The sequence below is a fragment of the Dromiciops gliroides genome, chromosome 2 (assembly GCF_019393635.1).
Source record: "Dromiciops gliroides isolate mDroGli1 chromosome 2, mDroGli1.pri, whole genome shotgun sequence".
Lineage (NCBI taxonomy): Eukaryota > Metazoa > Chordata > Mammalia > Microbiotheria > Microbiotheriidae > Dromiciops > Dromiciops gliroides.
The window spans coordinates 658,780,683-658,796,399 of record NC_057862.1 but is presented as its reverse complement, the minus strand read 5'-3'; the positions used below and the strand labels follow the sequence as shown (position 1 = coordinate 658,796,399).

The 15,717-nt window shown below is 45.3% G+C and overlaps 1 protein-coding gene across 2 annotated transcripts; it reads right to left on the bottom strand.

The window, feature by feature from the left end:
* Positions 1-208: 208 nt before the first annotated feature.
* CFAP20 (cilia and flagella associated protein 20) lies at positions 209-14,519 on the bottom strand. 2 transcript variants are annotated; one of them, XM_043979975.1, is made up of 6 exons: positions 14,167-14,514; positions 3,854-3,933; positions 3,207-3,318; positions 2,113-2,301; positions 1,623-1,733; positions 209-711 (listed from the first exon to the last, which is right to left on the bottom strand). In XM_043979975.1, exons 1-6 carry the CDS (start codon positions 14,248-14,250, stop codon positions 706-708), a joined length of 582 nt encoding a protein of 193 aa, XP_043835910.1. In that variant the 5' UTR covers positions 14,251-14,514; the 3' UTR covers positions 209-705. The 2 variants fall into 2 exon arrangements, with proteins under 2 accessions (XP_043835910.1, XP_043835908.1); XM_043979973.1 differs by lacking the exon at positions 209-711 and having other exon boundaries at positions 1,614-1,733; positions 14,167-14,519.
* Positions 14,520-15,717: the final 1,198 nt, after the last annotated feature.

Here is a 15,717-nt window from a genome sequence, read left to right as displayed (position 1 = left end):
AATATCTGTGTCCCATTCCACTTTCCAAAATCCAAACTACTAAATACAATACTTCCAATCGAGCCCCCACAGAGCAAAAACAAATCCTGAGACAATGTCCACTGAGAATGGTCTCAGGATTTATCTTTTGAATGGTGGGGGGTGGGGTTCAAAGCAGAGAGAGAAGAGAAAATATCCCCATTTACAAAGGTACAGGCTAGAAACAGACTTAAAAACAGAATAAAACATTTTATTTACTTCAAGATTGTAAGTATTACATATGATATACATATATATTTAGATAATATATAAAATAAAAAGACAAGAAACCATTAAGAGAAAATATTGGAATGAATCTGCTTTACAGGGCACACTTAACTCTGTAATTTCATGGTAAATACCACCTCTGCATGTCCTGGACGGGCAGGAGGGTAAACTCCTGTGCTTGGGTATCACACAAAGGGCAGGTTTTTAGTAAAGTGCTGGATCAACGTCCCGTGACCCAAGAGCTGCTTATCCCCCACTGTACTTACAATGCAATTACGGAGTTATTACATGGTTACTGGCATCCTAAAACAAGGGACACCAAATTATTAAATAAAAGGACCCTATCACAGTGAATTTATCTAAATATTTCTGTATTTCACAATGTCCTCCAGATATTTTCCTTTGTAAATTAAGCATTAGGCCCAGGGCTTATTCCTCCTGATGTGTTCCGGTACTAGGTTATTGCTGGGGGAAGAAATAAGAAACACATATATAACATATGCAAACAACATACAAATGATCGAGCACATAGAGCCATTTTAAAAAGAGCCGCCTGCCCCCATTGTCTAGACAACTGAAATAGCATGAAAGGTCCCTGCCACTTTGTAGAAGGAGCTGGGACACCCACACATTCTTCATTCTGGATTAAGCTGGTAACATAAATTACATGCTTGTGAAAGGGGCAAGTTTGCCAGGCTTTAGAGAAAACAGCCTTTCTCTCTGGAAGGAGCAATAAGAAGTCTGCATTTGTCCTCTGACCATGAGCAAGGATAACCTCATGGAGGGAGGGAGAGGAGGAAGGGGGCAAAGAGTTGAATATCTAAAAAGACCAGCCCTCCTTTCCACCCAATTGAAAACATGAGAAGTGGCCTGACAGTTCTGCTCCCCAACAATCTGATTCATGGACCACTTCTGGCAGGTTACGATAAATGGGCGCTGATAAGCCCCTTTGGGCCATACCTGTGATTTTATCAGTAAAGGGAATGCCTGGTAAGGACCCCGCCCCCCCACCCCACACACAGCCCTCTACCCCTTACCAAGACAAATCTGCAACTGCTCTGTGCCTTCATTTGGGAGAGGGGCCCAAGGCACTGAGAGGCAAGTGACCTGCCTGGGGGCACCCAAGAGTATATGTCAAGAAATGGGGCTCGCAGGCCCTGAGGCCATCTCTCTGACCAGCATGCCACAACACAGTTATCATTCGGAATCAGGAAAGATCCAGATTCTTTTTACAAAAATCAGTCTTAGAGAGGCCCCGAGTAGAAGCAGAAATTCTTGTGGTGATGGAACAGAATTTTTAAATGGCCAGATCACTCCAAATGCTGCTTTCCACAACCCATCCTCCGCTCTCTTGCTGGGGGGGAAGGTTAGCTCACCTTTGCCTTGTTCTGAACAGGGAGATAGAGCTTGAACTCAGCCGGCAGCTCATCCTCTGAGTAGAGTCTGTCTGAGAAGTAAACTCGCCGGATGCGACAGTTCGCGTGGATCTGTGAATGAAAAACTTCATGTCAAAGGCTAAGGAGGTGGCCCCATCTCTTCTTTCTTCCTCTCTCTGACTCCTAACCCTTTGTGGTGATGCTGCATTTCTGCTCCTCTGCTAATAGCTTGGCTCTAAAACAGAGTCTGCCCTCAGTCACGTCCGTACTCCTGGCCTTGTCTCTCTCTAGTTCCTCTTCCAAGGTTCCTTTCTACAAATGTTATTCCTGAGAACTCAAAGCTGCCTTGCTTGTCCTGTTACCCCCCCCCCCCACCTCTCCACCTTGATAATGCCTGACACTATTCCAGGGTCCATGAGAGGGTCTAGGAGACAGAGCAGATTCCTTCTGCAGGGCTCTTCTGATGTACACCTGGGCAAGGAGTGTGTACCTGCACCCTAAGGGTTTCTATGTAGTTTGTGCCATATGCCCTCCGGGTGAAGTCGGACAGATTGAACTGGATCTGGTTCCAGCCATCGTCCAGCCTCATGGGCATGGTGCAGATGAAGGGCTTGACACGAGTGGTGCTCTGGTAGTTACTGGCCCGGAACCGTCGACGGACGTTCTTGTCATCTAGAACCTGTCATCAGATGAGGGGGGAAGGGGAAGAGGAGAAGAAGAAAGAGAAGGGTGTGAGCAGACCCAGCGAGGTGAGCACCTGAACACTGAGCCTGGAGGAGAGATGAATAGCCTAGACACGGCCCAAACTGGACACAGATGGCCAGGAAGTAGCAACAAGTGAATCCCACCAAGTGGCCAAGACAACACTACCTGCATGTAATGTTGGGGACTTGGAGCACAGGATGAGCTCCTGAGCCTTCTCTCCATTCAACACCCAGGGCAGTGTGGGGGCCATCAGGAACCCAAGCAAGAGCCAGGAATCGCCGAGCGAGCAAATGCCAGCTGCTCGAGCAATCCATTCCTAGAGATCCTCTGACCAGACTTTCAATGCCATGGCTGTTATTACCACACTCATACCACTACTATCACATGGATACGATAATTCAGAGGAAACAAGACGGACAAAGAGAGAGGCGCCTCCTGATGTGAGACAGCTCAGCTCTTCCAGCAAGGACCGAGGGCAGGGATTTTGTGTGTGCTCTTCTTCCAATCTCCAGGTCTTAGCACAGTGCCTGGCACCTAGTAAGTGCTTAATAAATAAATGCTGCTGATCAGGGAGGCAGGAGAATTCTCCTTAACCCAGACAGTAGCACCAAGTCCTCTTTATCTCTGCCTGTGTCTGTCTGTCTGTCACACACACACACACACACACACACACACACACACACACTCTCTCTCACACATGCACACACTCTCTCACTCACACACACACTCTCTCACACACACACACACATACTCTCTCACACACGCACTCTCTCACACACACGCACACACTCTCACTCACACACGCACTCTCTCACACACACTCTCTCACACTCATGCACACACACACACACACACTCACACTCACACTCACTCACTCACCTGCACTTCAAAAGTGAAGTACTTCTTCAAGTTTTTGATGATCATGACCAGGAAGGGAAGCTTGATGCCCAGCGTCTTCTTTGGGTCCGCAGGACAAGTGATATATGTAGTGCTGTGGAAGCAGACACGACAGAAAACAAGGCTCACTACCGCCCTCCTCTACTATAGCCTGGACCCTCTCCTGGCTGTCCCCAGCTGCACGAGCTCCTTGCCCCTGCAGTCTCTGAAGCACAGAAGCTGGATTTAGGAAAAGAAGGGAAATGATCTCTAGATGTCTCAAGCCAATGCAGAAGAGAGTCCTTCCACCTGCTGGAGAAGCAGCTGGAGTAAGGAATCGCAAGCTAAACAACAAAAAGACGGAGCTAATGAAGAGGGACACTCAACAGAACTCGTCCGATGGCTCCTTCAATGTGAAAACAAGGGGCAGCAAGGTGGTGCAGTGGATAAAGCACCAGCCCTGGATTCAGGAAGACCTGAATTCAAATCTGGCCTCAGACACTTGATACTTAACTAGCTGTGTGAACTTGGGCAAGTCACTTAACCCCAAATGCCTCACCAAAAAAACAACTCCAGGGCGCCGTGCACACACACTTTCCCTTAACCCTGGACTCCTTTGCTGGGAGAACAAAAAGCTCTGGGCGAGCTACCTGACATTTGTCCCTTCGATCTCTAGCACCAGGGACTGGATGTCGTTATCCGTGATTCTCTTGATGTGGCCATTCCGCACCTAGGGATAGAGAGGAAACGAACTCAGTCAGAACTGAAACATCAGGAAATCAGCACTATGTGGATGCAGGGTGAGTGGGGTCATTCACGGAGAACAGAGCATTCTGAGGAGCAAAGTGAGGCCGGGGCCAATGGTTTACTGACCTAGGTCTAGGGTGCTTAAGCTCGTGCACAGAGCTGCTCTCTCTACTAACCCAGAGGCCCAAACAAAACAAAAACCCTAGGGAAGGGACTGCAGAGTCACAAAGAGATCAAACACATGCACTGATCTCAGTCAAAAAGGACAACCTGAAAAAGGGAAAACACCATCCTACTCTTTTTAAACACACTGGACTTTGTATACACCTGGTGTATTTGAGAGGATTCTCATCAGTATACCGTAACAGAAGATCTAATTTAAAAATGGAAAACAATCAAAAAAGAAAGATGAACATCAAAAGGGACTATGTGTATCAAATCTTTAAGGGTATGAGTAGGATTAATAGGATTAAGTCATGGAACACTAGAAATGAGATGACCCTTAATTCAAAACAGGTGTTTTTGGGAAAAAGGAAAAAAAATGACATGACTTAAAAAACATTCTCCCTCTCTGTATATGTGTGCGCGTGTATATTCATTCTCCCTCTCCTTCTCCCTCTCCCTCTCCCTCCCCACCCCCCAGATGTCTTTCCAGACCATTCCAGACCACACTTATTGTCTCTCATCTCCACACTTCCAAGTATGGTTACCGGGGTCTATACTGCACAAGTTAACACTTGATTACATATAGTCTTTTTTAAGCACTGTTTCATGTATACAAGCATTATCTTATCCAAAAGATTAATAATGGGTAGGGACTGAGTCATACTTCTGTCTTTTCCACATTTTTTAGCACACACAATAGTAAGCACTATTGCTAATACTACTAGCTGATATTAAGAGTTTTAAGGTTTACAAAAACGTTTTACAAACATCTAATTTTTAAAAATGTTACTTTAGGAAATAAAGTGTGTGTGTGTGTGTGTGTGTGTACACAAGAAGAAGGGTTTAGGGGGCAGCTAGGTGGTGCAGTGGATAAAGCACTGGCCCTGGATTTAGGAGGACCCGAGTTCAAATCCAACCGCAGATACTTGACACTTGCTAGCTGTGTGACCCTGGGCAAGTCACTTAACCCCCACTGCTCACAAAAAAAAAAAAAAAGAAAAGAAAAGAAAAGAAGGGTTTAAATAAATTCCTAAGATTGATAATGTGTTATTACAGGAAGTTAGAGATGTTTAGTGCACACCCTAACCTTTTCAAAGTTGTCATGGAGAGTCATCATGTTTTCCTATAAAACTCCCTTGGTACCAGACCTACTGACAGAATGGACGACCAGACCCCCTCACCTCAGCAAACAGCATTTTCTACATTCTCTAAAAAAGCAAATCCCAAATTGCTCCTAAAAATGAAAGCCTCTGGCCAATTACTACCCAAATCTGGGGCTTTTTCCCAGGACAGATTAAGATCACAAATGATTGTCTACTTAGGACAAACCAACATTGCCAAATGCTTTCATAAGAAGTAGCAAATCTTCTGTACTTTCCCGACCACGGCTGCTGCTGGTTGTGAAGGGAAGTAGAGCTCAAGGTGCAAAGATTTGGGGGGAGGGAGAGGATCTGGAGTGAGGGGTGACTGTTTTGATAATCATGGAACATACTGGGGTAACATTCACCAAGAAACTGCTCCCCTTCCCCATTGATGCTGCCAATATAAGGTTCATTAAATCACTAAGAGAGACTGTAATTAAAAAAAACCAAAATCAGTCTTAAGAAGCTAACTTTTGAACATTTTGTTAACATAAAATTATGTTTGATAGTTGTAGTAAAATTTGTAGGACTAAGCTGGAATCAGCCCCCTCTGGGCTTTTAGAGCTAGCTACTAAGAAGCAGCCCCACGATTCTCATTTTTCTTTTTTAAATCAACACATCCATAACAACAAGTAAACATCTAAGATGGTTTTAAAGTTTGGCCTTTGGGAGCACTTAAGTAGGATCTCCTTAGCTACTTGAGCCAAAGTCAACAAAAGCAGTGGGGCTTCTCTTACTTAGAGCTTAGCCCAGTGCCTGGCACATAGAAGGTACTTAATAAATGTTTATTGATTCACTGACCCAAATAAAACTCAGTCAGGCGTCAGGAGACTGGGGACACAGAACACCCTGACTTTTGCCCAATCCCAAGTTTATAGTAAATACTTCCGGGGAGCACTGCGGAATACTGAAGCCGCCCTCGGATTTCCAGAATAAAAGCAGTGCCTTCCACTGCATGTAACAAGCCAACAAGCAGGAAGCTACAACTAGCCAGCCATATTCCTCTATTTCTGCACTGGCTTTCACTTCCTGAGGGAAAGATGACTTTAGGCGATAATAATACCGTCAAGCCACACTCTTAGAACCCAGCTGACTGAGATCTGCAGACAAGAAAGTTTCTGGAAGTGAAGCTAACAGAGGAGTTTCTGTCTAAGGACAAGCAGAAAGGGAGACGGGGAACTGGAAGAGCCAGCCAGGTCCTGGACACCCAATCTGGCTGTTGGCAGGGTCGCTGCCTCAGCCCTTCCTGATGAGTTCAGCCTTGAGAGGTTTCATCTCTGAAGGAAGACTGGTATCTCACTCTCCACTACGAGTGCTCAGCTGAAACTGAGAACAGTGATGCTAATTAGTAAAGGATCTCTATATCACAAGCTGCAATCCCTCAGTGGCCAAGGCTGGAAACTGAATTCAAATGACTACGGTTCATTAGTAAAAGCTTATTTCCTCACTTCATCAAGTTGCAAGGACTACAGAGATAAAATGGACTAACTTTAAGACTAAGCTGAATAACATGACTAATGCAGAAATAGGATTAATGTTATTATGTGTGTGTGTATGTGTGTGTATATATATATACATATATATATATATACATATAAATAAAACCTATATCAGATTACCTGCTGTCTAGGGGAGGGGGGAGGGAGGGAGAAAAATCTGAAATTGTAAAGCTTGTATAAACAAAGGTTGAGAACTATCTTTACATGTAACGGAAAAAAATAAAATACTTTATTAATTAAAAAAAAAAGACTAAGCTGAGAGAGACAGAATGGCAAAGTGGACAGAGTGCGGGAACTAGCGTTAGGAAAACTGGGTTCAAATCCCACCTAAGATTTTTATTAGATGTGTAACCCCAGATGGGTCATTTAACCTTTCAGTTTCCGAATGTGTCTAAGTAAATATTTTCTAAGAACCAATAACACATTTGTGCCTGAGATAGATATAAAGGGGTTCTTTGGAAGTTGGGTTTCCTTATGTGGCTCTTCATTTTTGAATTAACAGTCAAGGGCAGGTAACCAATTTTTCCAGTTGCTTTGGAGGTCAGTTAATCTGAAGACCTATCTACCCCAAGACCACAAATGCAATGTGGCAAATTAAATTTACTTTGCTAACTTTTTGATTCACTTTGATAAATTAGATGTGCCCTACATATCTTTTTTTTTTTTTTTTGCGAGGCAATGAGGGTTAAGTGATTTGCCCAGGGTCACACAGCTAGTAAGTGTCAAGGGTCTGAGGCCACATTTGAACTCAGGTCCTCCTGAATCCAGGGCCAGGGCTCTATCCACTGCACCACCTAGCTGCCTCCTGCCCTACATATCTTAAAACCAAGTCTTTGAATCACTTAACAGTGATAGCCAGCCTCTGTAATGCTAATAAGGGATTCTGTCAAGTTATATGGGGGGAAAAACAACTTTTAAACTCACATCTTGCAAATAGTCCTGTTTTTGGATAACAATTTATGCTAGAGCAAACAGTGATAGAATACTGATTTTTTTAAAAAAATTTACCACCAAGGAAGGAGGTCAGTAGGAGGGGGAAAACAGGAAAAGGATCTGTTGAATGCTTTGCACTTATAAAAGCACTCTAAAAATAAAATCAGTTGAATCTACTCCACATATTTCTCCCCCTTGCCTCATCTTCCTAGTCCCACCCAATTCTCCCAGCAGCTGAACCCCACAGCCCTCCAGCAAACTAAATGACATGTTCAGATTCATGTTCAACCAGAGTTAAAGTCTCAACAGAAGTTAGTATTAGATTAGAGCCTGTTCGAATGAAAGAATGTGCTGAGGGAGACCTCTGCAGACAGCTGGGCATCATTACTTAATAATTACTGAAAGCACAAATCTAACATTTTCAGTTTGCAATTCTTCAATCAGCAAATCTAAGTCATCAGCTAGCTATACAGTACAACAGAAATTAACCAGGTTTTGGGGGTTTTTTGCTTCAGAAAGGAAAGGCCTGCCTCATGAGGTTATAGCCATATGTAGTTAACAAGCTTTCTTGTTAACTTACAGCAACGTCTTACTAGTTTAGAATGATAAGTGTAACTTAGCAAAAGTAGGTTTTTAAAGAAATGTATTTTCTTTCATATAATTAGAATGTGCCTGACCTTCCTCAATACACACTGCGATAAACTTCTTTATATGGAATTTCTGTACATTTACCAACCCTGTCCCTTATTCCCCCTGTGACTCTGTGCAAGTCACTTACCTTTCTGAGCTTCAGCTGCCTCATCTATAAAATGGGGATAAATTCCAACTCCTGCCTCCCTGCATACAAGTATACTTGATCAAATGTCAAACACTCAATAAATGTGAATTGCTTTTAAAAGTATTGTAGAGGGGGAAGCTAGGTAGTGCAGTGGATAAAGCACCAGCCCTGGATTCAGGAGGATCTGAGTTCAAATCCAGCCTCAGACACTTGATACTAGCTTTGTGACCCTGGGCAAGCCACTTAACCCTCATTGCCCCCCCCCCAAAGTATCATAGAGGTCACTATTTAAAGCTGGGATAGGGAACTTTTTCTAATAAAGAAATTTGAGGGATTCAGAAATCAAGGGCCACTGAGGCAAAAGAGAACTGAATTATTTGGGGGGGGGGGGCAGGGCAATGAGGGTTGTGACTTTCCCAGGGTCACACAGCTAGTAAATGTCAGGTGTCTGAGGCGGGATGTGAACTCAGGTCCTCTTGAATCCAGGGCTGGTGCTTTATCCACTGTGCCACCTAGCTGCCCCCTGAAAATTTTTTTTTAAGTTGCATTCATCTACCTTTATGAGACAAAAAGCATAAAAGACACTATTCATTATGCATGATTAAAAAAAAGACCACTATGGCCTTCTGTTCTATATCATGACCAATTAAGGGACAAGAGGGGCAAAAAATTTTTAAAAATTTAAAAAAATTTCAGCCAGCCAGAAAGACCTTCATAGAGTAACAGCGCCATCTTGTGGTTAAGCCTTGTAGCACTTTTCCAACTACAGGCATCCTTTAATGGTGCCCTCCCTCCTGTAATTAAATGAAATAATTATCTTCACTAAAAGCTATTTATCAAATAAGAAATAACCGTTTAAAAAAGAATGAAGAATGAATTCTGTTGGATTGAGAGGTTAAAGACATTATCTCTGGTCACCAATCCCTGCAAATTTAGAAGAAACTCTTCAAAACTTTTTTTAACCCAATAAAAAGAATGTATCTGGTGAGTACTTAGTGAGAATCAAGAGTCTGAACTCTACACCAGGTTCCCTATGAGGGACATAACTCACTGTACAAAAAGAAGGGAGAAATCAACTCTCCACAAAGAGCACTAAGACTTCTGGGACAACCTCTGTTAATATGACAAAGTGGATTCTTCACCCAGTTTCCTCCTCCTCCTGGCTGGAAGTCAATCTCGGTAGTCTAGCAGGGCTCAATACAATGAGCACAATTTCATCCACAAGCAGAACCACCTTCTCCATCAAAGGGGCGTCCCCTTCCAAGACACTGGCAAACATCTCCGGTGAACTTATGTCTGTTGGTGAGATGTTGACATTCAGTGAATCGATCACCACCCAGGAAGAGCACATGTAGACCGATCTATTCTAGTGGACAAAGTTCCCATGATAAGATCTCAGTCCACTAAAGTGTTGTATTAAATGTTAATATAATTGCAATCATGTTGTAATTAAGTTAACGTTTACCAAACAGGTCCAAATTAGGCCATACCCCAGCTCTTCTATGAGCTCCCCACAGCTCATCCTTATTCCTGATACATGATGCCCCTAATCCCCGGGAGATGAGGACTATTTTCAAGATGTTTTCAATTTCAAGCTGCTTCCAGAAATCTGGCAAGTTTAAATCATGTTCTGTTTCTAGCAGTGAATCAGTAATTATGGATACAGTGTCTATAATCTGAATATGGTTATCCTATACACTCAGTCCTCTGCATGCTTAGAGCTTAAAAAAGAAACAAAAAACCAAGTACTTTTAAATCCTGTGTATTTAAAACAGGTAATGTAAACACACTGACAATTCTTACTGTACAGAGGGCTTTTCCAAAAAGTTTTGTGGTTCTAAAAGTTCCTTACTAATATGATTATTTTAGATTATGTTCATCTATTGTTTAATTTATCATTTGTAATTCTGGTGGACAAATGTCTTGTGTGTGTTTATATCGTATGGGTATCATCTGACCTCTAGTGGCAATGTTAAGGGACACACAGTGCACCATGGTAACTAGCTTTTATAATTCCCACGTAAACATGTTGACTATTAACACACTAGATGTGGGGGGGGAAACCCTCAAAGAAAAAGAGTTTGAGGGAAATAAGCCCCAAATAAAAACACTGACTCATTTCTCAAAGATTTCATAAAATAAAGATCTTTTTTGTGGCTTAGTCCTCAACAAAATGCTTAAACTTCCAAAACCCAAGGGTTCTTTGAACTTTCCTCAACCTCTCTGACCTTCATCCGAATCTCTTTCCTTCCCACAATTTTAGTGAATTCTTCTCCTCAATTCCATTATGTGAACACTTCTAATCCAACTGGATAAACTAACCAGACAGAGTCACCGTCACTTCTGGGCTCCCATCTACCTCTCTCTAATTTATTGATAACTAGGGGCTCATCCTGCTGTTTGCAGATGTGCAATTTCAGAATTTAGGAAACTTTATTTCATTGAGAACAAACTAAGTTACCAGATACCTGTGCCACATAGTTGTTGTTTTTTTAAAAAGATATGCTTTACTAACGTTTAGCAATAGCAGCATCAACAGAACAAATTATTTTTTTCTTTTTTGGCGGGGCAATGAGGGTTAAGTAACTTGCCCAGGGTCACACAGCTAGTAAGTGTCAAGTCTCTGAGGCCAGATTTGAACTCAGGTCCTCTTGAATCCAGGGCCGATGCTTTATCCAATCAGAATGAATTCTTAACACTGGTGTAAGAAAGAAAGGGGCTGGTCAAATTCCACAAGCATAGTCCTCTAATTTTTAAAGCTTTTCAACTCTCTCTCAACTAGCTTTCAGATACAAAGATGATGCCTCTGACTCACCAGGAAGGAGAACATGTACAGTACACAGTGCAAAAGTTGTCCTAGGCCCTCTATACTTAATTTCCTCATCCACTCTGTGACCAAGAACTTGTACCTAACAAACAGCTGCTTGCTTAGGGGACTGGAGTTCTCCTCTGTGCAAAGCAAAATAACCAGAAGAGAAACCAACCTACAATCCTAATTTCAGTCACACCAAGACATCTATTGCTGATCTCTCTGCATGTACTCTTCTTACCAGGGAGTCATAGCCACAGCAGTAGCAGAAAGAAAATCTGAGAAAGCCTGAGGAGACTTTGGAATCCTGTTCCAGCATGGAGCATAGGGCCACAGAGGGCCAATTATATACCTTAAAGCATAACACTCTGTACTGTGAAAGCTTGATGTTAATTGGGTGCACCTATACCTATGAGGCAGGTCTGAGTCCTGTCTCTGGATAAAAGCATCTGAAAGGAGTCCTACTATATTAAATGTAATTTTTTTTTAAGTGAGGCAATTGGGGTTAAGTGACTTGCCCAGGGTCACACAGCTAGCAAGTGTTAAGTGTCTGAGGCCGGATTCGAACTCAGGTAACTCCTGACTCCAGGGCCGGTGCTCTATCCACTGCGCCACCTAGCTGCCCCCGTCCTACTATATTAAACTAGATTATTCAGTCTCCCTAAATGTTGCTTTTCAATATCAAGTTTGCTAAAATCTACAGAAAAGCAAGAACATTCTGCTTGAGCAAAATCAGAGAAAGTTAAAGAAAAGCAAGATACTCAAAAAGGTTAAAAAAAAGATGTCACATTTTTGATGAGAAAACTTCCTGAGTAAAGATACCATGAATGTGCAAATTCACTTCTCAGTGATCCCTGCCAATAGAGGGGAGTGACATTGTGCATGATAGAAATAATTTTTATTTGACTTCAGGGTGCTTATTTGGCATTCACATTTGAATATGTATGAGTTTGATATTCTGGGGAACACATCCAAAACAAAACATTCCATATTGTGAAAACCCACCCGAAGAAAGCCAGAGCTTGAAGCTGGGAAACGGACCAGCTTCTGCTCCGCATCCTCCAGCTACAGCCCCCTAATCTAATGGAACAAGCAATAATCAATAAAAGTCTTGAATTGAGCTCAGAACTTATGCCCTTGGTGACTTCTTTCACCATTTTCTTTCTTTTTCTGATGCAAACACTACGGCACAAATAGCTCAGCTCAGATCCCAAAGCCTACAGAATCATATAATCAAATACCAGTGGAAGAGACCTCAAGAGTCACGGATTCTAACCCGCTAATGTTAAGGATGAGGAAACTGAAGCTTGTTCAAAGCTACTCAACTAGTCAACTGCAGAGCTGGGCCCGGACCCCAAGTTTCCTGAAACTGCCCTCTCCCTATTCCCCATCCCCTCCAGTTGATGATAATTCCATTGCACCTCCCTGCTGCCCCAGCACATAACACATCAGCCTCCAGTTATGGTTTGCGATTATTTCTAGAATCAGTGAAAAGTCAAAAATAAATAACTGAAACCCATACGTGGAAAGCAAGAGTTGGTTCCAATCTATAATTTTACAAAGAGAACCTGTGCTATCGATTGGGCTTGCAAAAGGAAGCCCAATAGCAACCGAGAGCTAAGAAAAACACCTAACTTGGACCTCGGTGAAGTCCAATGACCATTCTGGGTCTCAGTTCTTCATCTGTACAATGAGGGTATTGGACCAAACGATCTCTAAGGCCCCTACCTAATTGTCTCTATTGCCACAAATGACTAAAGGCTGAGGAAAACCATATCAAATGCCCACAATATGTGCCCCAGCTCAGTCGGGGAAGCTCAGAGATCCTCTGGCCCAATCCCTTCATTGCCAGACAAGATAAGTACCTTAGGATCAGAGACCCAGAATTGGAAAAGACCTTAAGAAGGCATCTGGTCCATCCTTCTCATTTCAGAGATGGCCCAGAGAAGTTAAGTCACTCAGTGGAGATGCCACAGGTATTAAAGGGAGGGTGGGTGTGGGGGGGGGTGGAATGTGAAACAAGCCCTTCTGCCTTCAAAACCATCCCTCTTAGGGGCAGCTAGGTGGCGCAGTGGATAAAGCACCGGCCCTGGATTCAGGAGTACCTGAGTTCAAATCCGGCCTCAGACACTTAACACTTACTGGCTGTGTGACCCTGGGCAAGTCACTTGACCCCCATTGCCCCGCAAAAAAACCCCCAAAAAACCAAACCCCCTCTTTCCACTGTACCACAACACCTCCTTCCAGTTACCTGCTCCCTGACAGATGCCGCATCTTATCTAACTACCTAGGCTAAAAAGCTTCACAAGATGCCAAGGCTACAAAGAGCCTCCCAACCTTAACAGAGTCTGGAGGGTCACACACCAGCTTCTCTTCGGATCTTCACTCCCACCCCTAGTGAGGCAGAGTGAGCAAGCATCGTTATCCTCATTTACAGAGGAGGAAACTGAGGCACGGAGAACTTAATGACCGAGGGTCATAGGTAGACTAAGATGGGCGTTTCTAAAGCCTCGGGTAGAATTTTAGGAACGCGAGGCTTTTGTGAGAGAGGGAAAGAGGACAGTAGGGGGGGAGGATGGACGGGGATGAGGGAATGGAGGGGATTCAGAAAAAGGGGGCGGGGGGATGGAGAGAAACAAGGGATGGAGGGAGGGAAGAGTGGGATGGAGTGAAAGGGGGAGAGATGGAGGGGATGGGAGAGTGAGGGAGGGGGATGGAGGTGGTGAAGGAAGAGGAGGATGAAGAGAGGGATGGAAAGGAGGAGGGATGGGGAGGATGGAGGGATGCGGGGGGGAGGGGGGATGGAGGGGATGGATGAAGGGAGATAGGGACGGGGGAGGGAGGAGGAGGGGCCAGGGAGGAGCCGGGGCCGGGGCCGGGGTCCCCGCACCTTCTTGTCCCAGATCTGCAGGGGCTTGCTCCCGATGCTGTAGAGGATGGAGAGGAAGCCGCTCTGGAACGTGTTCTTGAACATCGCGCCGGCTCCTTCCTCTCCCTCGTCCCCGCCCTCCACAGGCCCGAGTCGGCCTAGGCCCCGAGGCGGGTCCGCGCGGGGAGCGGCGCGCCCGGCGGGTCAGGCGGATGCGGCCTTGCGTCCGCGGCTCCCGGGGGTCTGTGCTCCAGCCGCCGCCCAGCCTGCGTCTCCTCCCGCCGGCTCCTCCGCCGCTGCCTCCCGCTGCTGCTGCTCCGCCTCCTCGGCCGCCGCCGCCTCCTCCTCCTCCTCCTCCTCAGCAACCGCCGGTCGCGCTGCGCGCTGCCCGCTGCCCGCTGCCCGCTCCGCACGACGACGCTCAAGTGGGGCGGAGCGCCGCACACCGAGATCCTTCCGCCGGGCCCCGCTCCACTTCCGGCGCTCAGAGCCCCGCCGGCCCTGCGGACCCGCCCCCGGGCCCCGCCGACCCGCCCCCGGGCCCCGCCGACCCGCCCCCGGGCCCCGCCGACCCGCCCCCGGGCCCCGCCGACCCGCCCCCGGGCCCCGCCGACCCGCCCCCGGGCCCCGCCGACCCGCCCCCGGGCCCCGCCCCGCGCCAAAGAAGCCCGGTTGCCAGGGAACTACTTTTTTCGCCATTTGATCGTCTCGGCTCTCCCCGGGAGAGGGGCAGGCACAGTTTGTTGTCGGCGCCTGCGTGGTACCATGGGAACCGCAGGGGGCGGGGCGGATGGAGAGCCAGAGTAAGGTGCCACGCCCCTTGGCGGGGTAAAGAGTCAGGGAAGGGAGGGAGGAGGAGCTAAGAGAGCTCTGAGGGACTGGGGAAGCCTGGAAGGGATTCAGAGGTTGTTAAACTGGGAGGACCCTCTCTACTGACCATTCTCGGGGTGGCAGAGCAGATAGACCCCCGAGCTCCAAGTCCGGAGGACCCGAGTTCCAGTTCTACCTAAGATGCTTATTAGCTGGGTGACCCTTGGGGAGACACTGAACCTCAGTTTCTTCCCGTGTAAAATAAGAACGGTCGTATCACCCACCTCCCAGGGTGGTAATGAGCTTCTCTCAGACCACTTTTCATCTCTGTAAAATAATTACAATAGCGGGGATAGATGGATAGGTGACAGGTGATAGATAATAAATAGATGGATGCATAGATTAGATGATAGATAATACATGAATGGATTAGATAGATGATGGATGGATGGATGGATAATAAATGGATGGATTAGATAGATGATGGATGGATGGATAGATAATAGATGTATCGATAGATGATAGAGATAGACAGATAGATAATAGATGGATGGATAGATCAAATGATAGATAGATAATAGATGGATTGATAGATGATAGATAATAGATGGATGGATAGATTAGATAGATAGATAGATAGATCATTAAGGCTTGCAAAGTGCTTTATGCTCTATTATCTCCGTGTTCTGCCTTGGCCCCTCTTCTCCCTCTATAGATTTCACTCAGGGGTCTCATCAGCTCCCATTGATTTCATTACCATCT